Source organism: Alligator sinensis, unplaced genomic scaffold (assembly GCF_000455745.1).
Source record: "Alligator sinensis unplaced genomic scaffold, ASM45574v1 scaffold773_1, whole genome shotgun sequence".
Lineage (NCBI taxonomy): Eukaryota > Metazoa > Chordata > Crocodylia > Alligatoridae > Alligator > Alligator sinensis.
Window position 1 is genome coordinate 505,034 of NW_005842403.1, and position 14,474 is coordinate 519,507.

Here is a 14,474-nt window from a genome sequence, read left to right on the forward strand (position 1 = left end):
GGGGTTTTCATTAATAACAAGTTACAAATTCCTTGGGTACAACTGCAAAGAAAATCCTCTTGATTTCAGACCTGGTCCAGAAACCAATTGCAGTTAGAACTTCATTGATTTATAGATGCCATAATTTCATAAAAATACGTGCCTGTCCTTGCTACTCAGTTTTGTAGCAGGGTGCTGGCAGTAAGGGCTCCTATTACAAAGGCCTCAATCCTTTAAAAAAAATAAAAATCATTTTTACCATTTTAATAGCAAGATGCATTATAATTCTGTTGTCGTTGATGGGGAGAGGAATGATATGATTGATTTTTGTGATGCAGTACCCCTGCTTTTCGAAAGTGCTTAGTTAGTTATTTATTTGCAAAGTAGACTTGTTCTCGCTGTCTTCCTGTCGGTAGTTTGAGTTAGGTTTTGATGTAGTGTCTGGTTTGGGGCTTTTTTGTTTTGTGGGGGAGATGGGGTTCTTTGTTCTTTGCAACAAAATACCAGTGCATGGTGTTTTTTAGGTTCACATTTTCTTTCTTGTTTGGAATCAGAGCCTTGAAATAGGCCGTTTAAAAGGATCGGAGTAAAGGCTAGATTGAGTCAGTGTGTTGAGTCAGACTTTCCATGTTTGTGAGTTGATAGTAGTAATTGATCACACTTCCTAGATGGAAAAACATATTTTAGATAATTACGACATCTCAGGGGTTCCTTATATACAAAATAAATTGATTTTCTTTATAAATAAATATTCGTGCACATACCTTATATGGCATAAGATTTTCTGGATTTGAAAACCTGCTTCCCCCTCAGCTCAGCCAGGCGATTGCATTAAACATAAGGACGGGCCAAGGAGGAATAGAATTCGTGCCCAAGGAACGTTGCTGACCGAGACGGTAGCACAGAGGTTGCCACCTCCACTACCCAAAGCTGGGTGGTAGAGGGAGTTACTATTCTCTCAAGCTTTATTTCCATCAGGATCAATGATAGGTAGGACTTACTTAAATCGTGGTGGGACTAAACAATTTTCACTGGTTGGTCGTGGTATAAAGAACAAATTTTGGGGATGTTTCCCGGATGTGCTCTGCTGGCCCCACTCACAGTGCTGATTGGTGGAGAGGCCCTGGCAGGACAGGAGGGATGCCATCTTGTCTGCTGGCTGCCCTTTGTGCAGCCCCACCCCTTGGCACTGATCGGCCCCAGCCAATCTCGTCTACTGCCCTTCGTGTGGCCCCGCCAGCCAGTGCCTTTTCCCTACCATTGGGTCGGCTGTGAAGCCAGGCCACAGCAGTGAGGACTGTTGGCTCTCACTGGGGAGTCAGCATTTTATTTTATTTGAAGTTGGCTTGGTGGACAATCCTGGATTTCATGGTTTCTGCAAAATCATGAATGGAGTTAAACCCCTAATGATAGCTCTGGTCATGTACACACACGTGTGTGGGAGTGTACACACACGTGTGTGCCTGTGTGTTGATACACAGGGGAGAAGTGGTGAGGAAGAGTAGGGCATATGCTAGAAATTTTGCACTGACATAAGGCAGCCAAAACAACGTGGTAAACCGGGCCTTCAAATTGACAATGATTACAACTGATGTTCTGAAGCTGTTTCATTTGGTGAAATTCCCTTTGGTCTCTTAGCTACTTCTTATATGTGAAAAAATCTTAAAACAGGGGCAGCACATATCAATTTTAGTGTAAAATCATGGAGAATGCATGCTTTTAAGGCGGGAAAAGCTGATCTGTTAAACTGAGCTGCCTTGAGATTTTTTTCATCATCAACCTCATACTAGCTAGTAGAAGTGGATTGCATTGTTTAGAAATATGTTTAAGTTTCAGAAAAATGACTTCAAGTGACTGAAAAATGAGTTCTGTAACTGTTCATTGTTAACCCTCGGTGTATAAAAATCTGTTGCTTATTTCTAATGTTACAGGGGTGTAGGTTGTAGCCATGTTGGTTTAAGTTGGTCTAATAAAAGATAACAGATTAACCCAAAGAACCTTGTCTGCTTATTTCTAAGGTGAAATTGATCTGCCTTCTGCCTCTTAGGACACTGAATTTTCTTCTGTCTTTGCTAGATTAAGAAAAATCAGAATGCTTTTCTTCAGTGGATGGTGGTTTTTAAAGACCACAGTCAAGTTGCTTCTCAGCCTTTTCTTTAGCTTGGTTTATTAACCTTATCAACAAACCTAGCTCCTTCACTCTTTTACTGTGAGGCCCATTTTTATCCAGTTCTTTTCTGAATCCTATTAGTTGACATTTCTTTTGAAGTGTGAACACTAGCACACGTACAGTAGGCAGTTGTTTCTTTAGCACCATATTTTTTTCTATATATGGTCTTAACCTCCATGTATCTCATAGTCTTTGAAGGCCAGGTCCAAAAAGGGGTCTCTGGAATCGAGCTAACTACCAGTTATGTGCCTATACTCCCCCATGCAGTGCTACTTACTTGACATCTGCTCTCTGCTATTGAGATACAGGTCACTGGGCTAGACAGATCTTTGGTCTGACCCAGGATAACATTTCTTATGTTCTTATTCTTGGGGAGAGTTAAGCTAGCACCTAAGAAACGAGATAAAAAAATGCTTTCGTGTGTGATCAGGAGTTGTCTACAGGTAATCGACAAGAAATGCTGAATGAAGGCCTACCCTTCCCCAGCATGAGTGCTTCAAGCTGAGAACGGCTGGGTCTCCAGTAAGAGCTATAAATGTCAGGCTATTATGTAAAAGATTGACATTGCCCAGGTTCAGCTGCTATGTTAAGGCTCTTTTTGATTCACAGGTTTTGGACACCACTGCCCAAAGTCCTGTTTTAGGTGCTTAAAGCCTTTTATTGGATCTAAGCTCTGAGCATGTTCCAGTAGTCCATTAAACACCACGATCAATGTGTCAGGCACTTACTTTCATCCTTTTCTCAGCGAGTGTGGCATGTCTTGCTTCACTAGGATTTTTGAGGTTTGGTTTGTTTTTAAAAACTCTTGCTTTGCATGTCCGTCGGCAAAGGGACAGGCCAAAAGAGCAGCACTGGGTTAATCTGCTTCAGGCAGACCCTAGAGCCTGCCTCATGCTCCAAGTGAGGTAGTCCTAGGGCTGTAGAGCTCCCTCTTCTTGGGTCCAAAACAAACCACTTGTCTTTGTGTGCCCAAGAAGACAGACCTAGGGATATGAGAGCAGCACAGCCTCTTCTTCCTGAACGGCTGCAACAGCTACTTCGCAGCTAGCCCCCAACAGCAGACATGGGATAATCTGCCGCCATGAAATCTGTCTCAAGCTTTTCAAAACAGGAACTGCCAATAATAACGTTAAAGCAAGCCATTGCAATGCCAGCTAGTTTTTTGATCCACTTAAATGCCCAACCCTCTTAGACTCACTGACCATCGCGGAGCTCAGATTCGGGATGTCACAGCGATGATCCCGGACCTCATCCAGCCCTCTGATTGCTACCCCTTGGTCCTCATCCATGTGGGCACTAATGACGCAGCCGGGAGTAGTTTGGACCATGTCATGAAAGGCTACAAGGCTCTGGGGGCCAAGCTTAGGGAAATGGGAGCACAGGTGGTTTTTTTCATCTGTTCTTCTGGTGAGCAGGCATGGATGGCACCACAAGGCCTGCATCGGAGAGGTCAACCAGCAGCTTCGGAGCTGGTGTTACCGGGCGGGCTTCGGATTCTTCAACCATGACCCACACTTCCGCACAGGAGACATGCTAGGGAGAGACGGGCTACATCTCTCTCCGAAAGGTAAGTGTGTTTTCTCTTCCAGGTTGGCTGATCTTATACAGCGAGCTTTAAACTAAGTTCGTTGGGGGATGGGGATGCAGAGGTACAGGAGGACACTTAGACATCAAGCCAGGTGACGTGAGCAGGAACAACCCAGTAAGTGACAAGGGCCCAGGCAAGCTTGGGAACAAGAGGGCAGCATGAGCACCCATAGGAGCTCTCAATTGCCTCTACACAAATGCTAGAAGTATGCATCCTCAATGATCAGGATGGGGTCAGAGGAGGGGCAAACTGAGGCGCTCTGGGTTAGAATGCAAGGGGGTCGCGGGGCAAGGGACTCGATAGTGGACGTCTACTACAGACCGCCTCACCAGGGCCATGAGCTGGACCTGGAATTGTCAGGTCAGCCCATGGAAGCTGTTAAGACCAAGGGATGTGGTTGTCATGGGTGACCTAAACTACCCAGACATCTGCTGGGAGGAGCAGCCAGCCAGGTCTGAACGCTCATGTAGGTTTTTAGCCTGCATACAGGACCTCCACCTAACCCAGGAGGTACATAATCCCACCAGAGGAAATGCCTTGCTGGACTTGGTCCTTGCCACAGGCGATGACCTGGTGAGGGATCTGCAGGTACTCAACTACCTAGACGTTAGTGACCATCCTCTGCTGGAATTTACTATCCGGTACAGGGTGGTGAAAGCAAGCAGTAAGGCACAAGTCCTTGACTTCAGGAGGGCCGACGTCAATGAGCTAACGAGTTTAGTAAGAGAGACATTGAGGACTTGGAGCTTCAGTGAGATGGGAGTCCAGGACAGGTGGTTGTTCCTTAAGGAGATGATCCTCCGAGCTCAGAGGGAGTCAGTCCCAACGCAAACCAAAGGGGGCAAGAGTGTGAAAAAGCCCCCTTGGCTAGTAAGGCATCCAGGAGGGCCTGAGGGCAAAAAAGGTGGCATACAATCAGTGGAAGCAAGGGGCTATCACCAAGGAGGATTACACCTCTGTTGCTCATGATTGCAAGGAAGCAGTTAGGAAGGCCAAAGCAGAGATAGAACTAGGGCTGGCAACCAGAATTAAGGATAACAAAAAGTCCTTTTTCAAATACATAGGGCGTAAGAAGGCGGCACCAGGTATTATGGGGCCCCTACAGGGCAGGCGTGACAAGCTGGTGATTGCAGCAATGAAAAAAGCTGATCTCTTCAATGAGTTCTTTGCCACCATATTTCTGAGCAGGAACCGGGACAGGTCCCCCACTAGGATTACGGACAGGCTCAGGGACAATCTAGTAAAGGAACGCTTAGAGGAGCTGGACATGTATAAATCAGCAGGTCTGGATATTCTTCATCCAAGGGTACTGAGGGAATTGGCGGAGGTTATAGCAGGGCCTCTGGCACGGTTGTATGAGTGCTCGTGGTGCTCTGGCCAGGTCCCAGAGGACTGGAAAAGGGTCAATGTGGTCCCCATTTATAAGAAGGGGAAAAAGGAGGACCCAGATGACTATAGGCCAGTTAGTTTCACCTTGGTCCTTGGGAAGACCTTTGAGAAAATTATCAAGGACCACATCTGCAGGGGCCCAGCATGGGAGGTAATGCTCAGGGGCAACCAACGTGGGTTCACTGCAGGCAGATCCTGCCCGATTAACCTTGCTTCCTTTTACGACCAGGTCACAAAGTCCTTGGATGCGGGCACCGAGATGGACATCATATACCTGGACTTCAAGAAGGCCTTTGACACGGTTTCTCACCCCAGTCTCATAAAAAAAAAACGAGGCGATTGCGGCATTGATGCCTACACAGTCAGATGGGTGGCTCGATGGTCGCACCCAGACAGCGGTGGTGGACAGGTCATTTGCAACCTGGAGGGATGCGGGCGGTAGAGTTCCCCAGGGCTTGGTCCTCGGGCCTGTCCTATTCAACATCTTTATCAGCGACTTGGATGTGGGCATGAAAGCACGCTGTCCAGATTTGCTGACGACACAAAGATGTGGGGAGAAGTGGGCACGCTAGAGGGGAGGGACAAAATCTAATTAACCTTGAGAGGGTCCAGAGGAGGGCCACTCACATGGTCAGGTTTTCAAGGAAATTAGGGTTATAAACTATAAGTGGGAAATACTTACTGTATGGGCAAGTTTTGCTGGTTACCAGGTAAAGCTAAAAATTTGCAGTGATCCACAGGGAGCAGAACAATGAGCAGGCTCAGCTCCCTAGTTGCTACTAGAGTTACTACAATGAAAGATTTTTTTCCTTTGTTCTGCCTTTAAAAAAACAATTGTTTTCTATGTTCCAGGGTGTGTGGTATCCAGCTATGGAAATGGGGATGACAGTACTGTACATAGAATTATAAACAAAGGCAAACCATCACTTTGAGAGTGCCATTATAATCTTGTCTGTATTTATCAGCCCATATCTTCAGTATCTTAATATTCTGCTTTTTGCCTGCAGCTGCACACATTGAGCAAGAAGCCCTAATCTGTGGGAGTGATGACTCAACCCACACTTATTTAAGAACTCTGAAGTGTGTACAAGTAATTCACATGTTCCCTCTCTTATAGATTAACACAACAGCAAATAAATTATGTGCAAAGCTTTGATAAATTGATTTAAGGCGCCTCACAGTTCTAAATGCGTAACTTCAAGTCATCGGCCAAATGACACCTAGCTCAACCTCCCTTTTGAAATTACTTATACATTTTATACATTAAAACAAAGGGTCTATTACAGGATATAAAAACTATGATGTTAACATTGTGCCACCATGAAAAATGATCAATTCACCCACTTTTCTTTCCCTTCCCCAAGTCTCTTCTTGATCCATAGCATCACTCAGCTTTCCACCCAACTTAGTCTACATAGAAGTGTGAAGTAAGTTGGGACAAATCAAGTAGAGATGTGACATCAGTACTACCTCCTCAGAAGTACACATACTCTGAGACTTTAGGATTGTTCCATTATGCCTAAGCAGTCTGAAGACTTTCCTTCCTCTTTGGTCCATATTCCATGAATCCTATGCAACTTTAATGTCTTTGAAGCAGGCTATTTTCTAGCATCTCCCTTAAGTTCCTGTATTTTTCCCACCACTTATTACAAGGTGGTCACTTCTTTAGTAACTCAGTTACTGTTACTTTCTGACCAACATCCTGGAGCCAAGAACTGCCCCCTTTTGTGTACTCCAGCACTCTTGGCCTGGAGGAACTTCTAGTCTAAACATGAATCTAGATAAGTGCAGATAAGGATTGGTGAAGTCTCCAATTTTGGCCATTACCAAAGTTTTCTGTGCTCATTGTCTTGCTTCTGTACAAGACCTCTGTTGGGCTTGTAGACATTGTTGGAGTCTGGGCCATCCCTGGAAGAAGCTATCCTTTCACTCCTTCCAGAAGACAGTGCAGAGCAGGGCTTCTTGGTACACAAAGGCCCCACTCTGATTCTCAAACAGAGTGTTAGGTGTACAGATCCCATAATATAAACCCAGAGATTTAAAACAGAAATTTATAGCATCAAAATTATTAGCATTATTGATCTGGTGTAGTCGGCAACAAAGCAATGGCTCTATTCTTTTTCTGTAGTCAAAAACTGAGTGAATGTTAAGAGCTAGCAATTTCCAAGAGATGCCTTGAGTCTAAAAAGGTTAAGAACCATTGGATTAGTATAATCTTCACCAGGAACCTGACAAAACGAGACAGAGGCTCCTAGCAAGACAATAACTATTGACCTTTTTATTTCAATGGGCTACAGCAGCTCTACATTCCCCTAAAATACTGTCCTTCCTTTACTACCACAGATGGCCCTGGAGCCAGGTACACTGAAGTGGCAGCAAGTCTCTTTAAAGCTTAGTATTAAATATTAAATATTCTCTCATTTAAGTTTACATTGCTTTATCAAGAAAAAGACAATTAAAACTTAAGTTACATGAATCTGTGTACACCATTGCCAGGCATTAGCATTATGGGCTTCCAGACAATCGCCAAGGCAGCTCTGCTGCTATGGATACGCAGAATATCCAGAACTTGAACTGATAACACATGACTTTAGTCTCTCCAGAAGTGGTCTAAAAATGAGGCTACTTTGCTAAGATAGGGAGCAGGTTATCTGCACCCTTTGCTTCCAGAAATAAAAATTCCTGAAAAGGTAAGAAAAATCCTAATGCGGTTAAAACACTGTCTGGAGAAGATGGTTTCTCTTTTTCCTCCAGAAGGGATGACTAATGGTCGAGCTTGTTTCTTCCCACTGGACACCACTGGCAATCCCAACAAATCATTCGGAGGGTATGCAAAGACTTGGTCATTACGGATGTTGCTAATGAATTTTTCTTTTTAAAAAACTCCAAACGGTTTAGAGTCTTCCTTTGATTTTAGCAAAGACGTAGTTTAAAAAGCACTTAGGAAGCTTGTACTAAAATCATTAGACGCTCTCACAGGAGAGAGTCGTCTGTACATCCCCCTTCAAGTCCGTAGCGAAATTCTTGCAAGTTTGAGACCCCATAGAAGTGGACAAAGGCAGCAGCCACCACGAGCACATGGAAGATCTGATGCGACTGGAACTGAAGGGAAAGCAAAAAAAGTTAGACCAACAAGAAGGCAAAGAACCAACCACATGAGATGGGCTGTCTTTTGGGGTGAACTGTCCTGATGACCTATGTATTGTAGCACCAGAGCCAAGGGTTATGGGTCAAGGTTTCATCTGAGGCCTCCTTGCAATAGACCCTTTGGTCTCTAAGCAGGGTGATGTGGGATACTTACCTATAGCCTCCAAGGAAGAGATCTGTGAAAGAAGTTCTCTGGACCAGTCAAATAAAACTCTCCTCTCTTATTAATACTGTTTCCCCTCAGACCTTTTGGGATTTTAGGATTGTTTAGGATTTTTGTGGTCATTGTTGTTGTTTATTGCTTGTTTGGTGCGGTTTCATTAAGTGTTTAATTATTCCACTTGTTATTAACAATTAGAGTGTTTTAAGTGTTTAGTGTGCACTTAATAAACTAGCTGTTTGTCTAAGGTCAATTCTCTTAGTTATTTATTTAATACACGCGGCGATTAGATGCACTTTGGGCAAAGAACCACCCCACCTTTCAGAGGGTTAGTTGACAGAGAGCAGCTGTTTGCGTGGGCTCAAATAATTAGAGATTAAATTGACAATTAACCCCCAACAGCTCTAGCCATTACTGACAGGGTAAGTTGTGCACAAGGGAAATGGCCCCCCTCAAATGGATTCTCCCATAATCTCTAACATTGGGCTACTTCACTCTCTTACTGGAGATAACACTGGGATACTGAAACATTTCTCCACCACCACAAGCAGAACTAGACAATGAAATGTTAGCTGCGGGAAATATCAGCTGCCTTCTAGGTGGGACTGGGTGCAACAGTTCAGTCCATCTGAAATTATCCCCCAACCAGCAGCTGAGGTCAGCAGGAAGGAAGCTACCAGATTTTAGCTTTCCATCCATATACAAGCTATGGCCAAGATCTAAACGAATTACCATTACCATACTGGCAGAGGAGCCCAAATGGCTTAAGGCTGCAGGGCCACTGGATAGGAAAGAGGAACAGGCCTGACAAAGGGCATTTATACCCAAAAGCTTGCAAAGAAAAATTTTCCAACTATCTGAGTTGGTCTAAAAGATATCAGATTTACCCAAAGAATCTGCTTATGCCCTTAGACCAACACGGCTACAGCCTACACGCAGGTAGCCCCCCAGGGCACTTATGGCTTCCCAGATGAAACCAAAAGGGACATTACTATTGCACATGAACTCCCCATGGTAACTGAGGCAAAGGAAAGAAAAACTCCAGCTTCAAAGTGAATAAAGCAAAGGGACTAATGGGAAGTGGGGCTGGAAAGTTTTGCATTCATAATGGCATTGGTTGTTGATCCCTGGACCATACAAATCCCCAAAACCAAATGCTGCAGGGTGACTGAAGGAGGTAGGCAGCCCTGCAAGCCGGCCCTGTACTTGAGTGACAGTTGGATGAATCGGTTTTCTCTCCCCTCACCTCTTCCTCTGCTGTTTACACCTAGCCCCTGCCCAGCAAGAACACACCCTCGAACTGTCCCATCCTTCACCATTCGCTCCAAAGGAGTTGGTGTTACAGAACATGGAGCTTCTTGTCCCCATACAGCTCCAAGGCAGGACTTTATGGTCTAGTCCCACCTCTCCTGACTATCAGCTCTACTGGCTTGATACAATGAGGGTCTTTTCAGGGCATTAAGGCTTTTCTTGGTACAATGTTGGATAGAGGAAAAACTTTCTAGCAGGCCAGATGGAACAGCCTGCTCCTTGGTAGTGACTGCTGCCCAGCTGTTGTACCTTTGGCTGACAGCAAGTTATCTTCCAGTCCATGCCAATACCACTTCCCACACACAGAAGGCACCCTGCAGTCTCAGAGGGCCATAGATCCCACAGTGACATAGCCATAACCTCTTTGTGTGACTGAACAAAAGCACCAAGCAGCTCCAACCCTTATTTATCCACCTTTTTTTATTTCTCAGCCAGATCCTAGGATTCAGAGAATAACTCTCCTCCCATCAAGCCCATGGCTGGAATTTGCAGTGCTCTCCTTTGACTGACTCATCTCATTGTTTATGCAACTCTCATGTTCCCTTTACCTGCATCACTCTGCTCACAAGCTAGTCTGCCTCTTGGGCCCTTCCACATATTCTGGTGAAATCTGTACTTACCCAGATGTCAAATTTGCCAGGAAAGAAGCGCTCTGGAATGCGGGCAGCATACAGCCCTGCTCCAGTGATGTACATCACGGCCATGAGGAAGAACCAGCCCATCTGGCCCACGGTGGTTGCTTTTACAAACCCTTCTGCTATGGTGAAGTGCATGGTAGGCACAACGCCACTGAGCCCCAGCCCCAAAAACACTCCTGGGGAGACAAGAGACACATGGAAAATACTCAGCCTTTGCTCAAAATAGAGCCAGAGGGAATATGGCCCCAGGTCTGCCACACTACTCCCAGGACCACCAAATGCAAGGTTCCTGCACCCAAGCTCAGTATGGGGCATCTCTGCCCTGTCATCATACCTCAAAGCTGTTCTAGGAAAGGTTCCCTTCTGGGTGAACCAACATATTAGAGCCCGTGCACCAGCGTAAGGACCTGGGTAGATCATGTAGATCTATCTTGCTGCCCACCCCCTCCTTCCCAGCACAGACTATAAAAGATGAAATTTCAACGTGGGCACCTGTCTACCAAGAACCTGGACTAAGCCTGGACTTCTCATAAATCTGCCAATAGTCAAATGGGAACTACTGTGGAAAATATTGAACTATGATACAAATTCAAGAACCATTACTTTCGGTGTTCTAGTCCCACCTCTGTCCAATCCACAATTCACTGAGCCACCCATTGAATATTCTTCTGCATGGAAAATACTCTGCTGCTAGAGCTGACAGAATGCACCTCACACCCAGCCGCAGGCAGCAGACTTCATCCATTCACAGTTCTGAGAAATAGCCTTTTATTCCCAAGACCAAATGGGGACTTCTTTTAATATTTCAGCCAAGTCCTGTCAGCTGATTTTGAATTATGCAAAGAGAAAACTTCCCATACTTTTCATTCAGGACTGCAGGCAGTCCACAGGCCAGTTTGTGGGTAGTAGCATAGCCTATTACCATACAATGGTGGGGACGCATTGTACCCTGTGGCTTCCCACCTCAGCCCCAACTGGTACTCCCTTCCCTTGCACCACTGAGGCCTCCACCCAGACGGAGCCCCTGGAACCAGGCTTGGGGGCTGCCTGGCACAGCTGCCAGCAACTGGTAATGGGAGCAAGGTCACCCCCACTGTGGGGTATGCTCCTTAGTGAGGTCCCTGGAGTCCCAGGTGACTGAGCTCCAGGCCCAGGTAGGCAAATTCCATGCCATCAGGGCCCATGAGCAGGAGATTGACGATTACTAGAGTCAGGCTCTTCTCCTGAAGAATAAAGAAGAGAAGAAGATAGAGGAGAAGGTGGCCAACAAGAAGGCTGGCTGAAAAGACCCACCTGGAGCTACCTGGAAGATGGCAGGTCTCAGGCTCCAAAACATGCAGGGCTAGGGCTGCTCCTCCCCTGGTATTGTACAACAGGTATGCTCCCCTCACCACGCATGAGGAGGCTCCAATGGAGACACTGGAGGAGGAGGTGGGTAGTCAGAGAACTGTCACCCCCAAGAGGAGACGCAAGGTGGTGGTGGGGAATCCCTCCTGCGGGGCACCGCTGGAGCCATCTGCCATCTGAACCCCCTAGCCCGAGAGGTCTGCTGCCTCCCTGGGGCCCGCATCCAGGATGTTGCGGAGAGAATCCCTAGGCTCGTCCGGCCCTTCAACCACTTCCCCATGCTACTTGTCCACATGGGCATGAATGACATGGCCAGAAGTAATCTGGACCGGGTCATGAGTGACTACAGGGCTCTGGGGGCTGGGCTTCAAGGGGTCAGGGGCACAGGTAGTCTTGTCCTCTGTGCTCCTGGTTGCGGGCCATGGACCTAGGAGGGAAGGATGAGTCAAAGTGGGACACCTCCAGTGGTGGTGCTACCAAGAGGGCTTTGGTTTCTTCAACCACAGTGCACACTTCAGGGAAAAAGGACTCCTGGGAAGGGACGGCATCCACCTCATGCAGAGGGGTAAGTCCCTATTCTCAGCCAGAATGGCCGATCTTCTAGATAGGGCTTTAAACTAAGATCACCAGGGGATGGGGAAACACTGACTGGAGCATGCCCAGGGACTGGCACACAAGAAAGCTCTGAAGCTGGGGACACTAGGAGAGCCACTCTTGCAAGAGCTGAGGGAATGGATCTCCCGCAGTGTGACAGGGAATCGAGGGTCTCAATTGGAGGACTCAGGTGCCTGTACACTAATGCCAGGAGCATGGGGAACAAACAGGAGGAGCTAGCCCTCCTACTCTCCAGTGGGCATTATGATCTAGTAGGGATTACGGAGTCCTCACATGACTAGAGCATAGCCATAGAGGGCTACACCCTGCACAGAGGAGACATAGTAGGGAAGAAAGGTGGAGGTGTAGCTCTATGTGAAAGAGCAGTACACCTCCTAGGAGGTCAACATCAGCTCCTAAGAAGAGCGGCCCGAAACCATCTGGGTCAAACTTCAGGGGGAGGGGAAGGGCAGTGAGACAGACCTAACTGTAGGAACATACTACAGACGCTAAACCAGGGGGAGAAGCTTTATCTGGAGTTCTCTCAAGAACTGGCAGAGGCTGCGCGTGCACGGGACATGGTCATAATGGGCGACTTCAAGTTACCCAGACATCTCTTGGGAGCAACACTCAGCTAAATCAGATTGTCATGCTCAGGGGAGGTCCCTGAAGACTGGAAGAGGGCCAATATTGTGCCAATCTTCAAGAAGGGGATGAGAGAGGACCTGGGCAACTATAAGCCAATTAGCCTAACTTCTATCCCAGGGAAAATCCTAGAAAAATTCATCAAGGAGTCTACGTGTGATACACTTGCAGAAGGCAGGATTCTGAACGACAGCCAGCATGGCTTTGTTGTGGGCAGGTCTTGTATTACCAATCTCATCTCCTTCTACGACCAAGTAACTTGCCACCTGGATAAGAGAGAGGAGGTCGACATTGTATACCTAGACTTCCAAAAGGCCTTTGATCCCACTCTCACGGGAAAATTAGAGGATTGTGGGCTTAACTGCTCGACAGTTAGGTGGGTAAGAAGCTGGTTGCAAGGTAGGACCCAGAGAGTTCTCCTGAACGGATCTGTATTGTCCTGGCGAGAAGTGGCCAGTGGTGTCCCTCAGGGGTCTGTGCTCGGTCCAGTACTTTTCAACATCTTTAATCAATGATTTGGATGTTGGAGTGAAGAGCTCACTGGCCAAGTTCGTGGACGACACCAAGTTATGGGGAAGCGTGGTCATGCTTGAAGATAGGCTACAGATACAGGCAGATCTAGAGAGGCTAGCAAGTTGGGCGGATCAGAACCAAATGAAATTCAACACTCAGAAGTGTAAAGTGCTCCATCTGGGGAAGACCAATCCCCAACATACTTCCAGGCTCAGTGGTGCCAAACTGACTGGCACTATGACTGAAAGGGACCTAGGAGTAATAATAGACCATAGTATGAACATGAGCCATCAATTCGATGCTATAGCCAGCAGGGCAAACAATACTCTGGCATGCATCAACCGATGCATCTCAAGCAAAACCAAGGAAGTGATTCTTCCACTTCACTCAGCATTGGTGAGACCACAACTGGAGTACTGCATCCAGTTCTGGGTGCCGCACTTCAACAAGGATGTGGAAAAGCTTGAGAGAGTCCAGAGAAGAGCCAACCGTATGATCAGAGACTTGCAAGGCAAGCCATACGAGGATAGGCTGAGGGACTTGGGTCTCTTCAGCCTAAAAAAGAGAAGGCGGAGAGGGAACTTGGTAGCAGCTTACTGCTATATCAGGGAAATACATCAAGGGCTCAGCGAACAATTGTTCACCAGGGCACCCTTGGAGAAAACCAGGAGTAATGGCTACAAACCTCTGGAAGACCATTTCAGGCTTAACACTAAGAAAAGCTTCTTCACAGTTAGGGCGTTCAGACCATGGAATAAACTCCTTTCAGAGGTGGCGCAATCACCTACCCTGGTAATCTTCAAGAGGAGACTGGACGGTCACCTAACTGGGATCACCTGACCCCAGTTGTCTTTCCTGCCTAGTGCAGAGGGGGCTGGACCCAATGATCTTGCAAGGTCCTTTCCAGTCCCTTACAATCTATGAACCTTTTGTAGTGGGGACCTTAAGAACAACAGCTCAAATGATTTGACAGGTAAGTTTTGCCTAGAGAGG

At 46.6% G+C, this 14,474-nt stretch overlaps 1 protein-coding gene across 4 annotated transcripts in view; it reads right to left on the reverse strand.

Annotated features, from left to right (window-relative positions):
- Positions 1–511: 511 nt before the first annotated feature.
- The window catches only part of ADIPOR1 (adiponectin receptor 1), a 25,512-nt gene continuing 11,549 nt past the window's right edge, over positions 512–14,474 (reverse strand). The window contains exons 7-8 of one of the 4 annotated variants that reach the window (XM_025211363.1): positions 10,365–10,558; positions 512–643 (exon numbers count right to left, since the gene is read on the reverse strand). In XM_025211363.1, the coding sequence (XP_025067148.1) occupies positions 635–643; positions 10,365–10,558 (203 nt within the window). In that variant the 3' untranslated portion in view covers positions 512–634. Of the gene's footprint in view, positions 644–5,683; positions 8,229–10,364; positions 10,559–14,474 lie in introns of those variants that run through there. The other 3 variants (XM_025211364.1, XM_025211362.1, XM_006029898.3) reach the window with 3 other exon arrangements.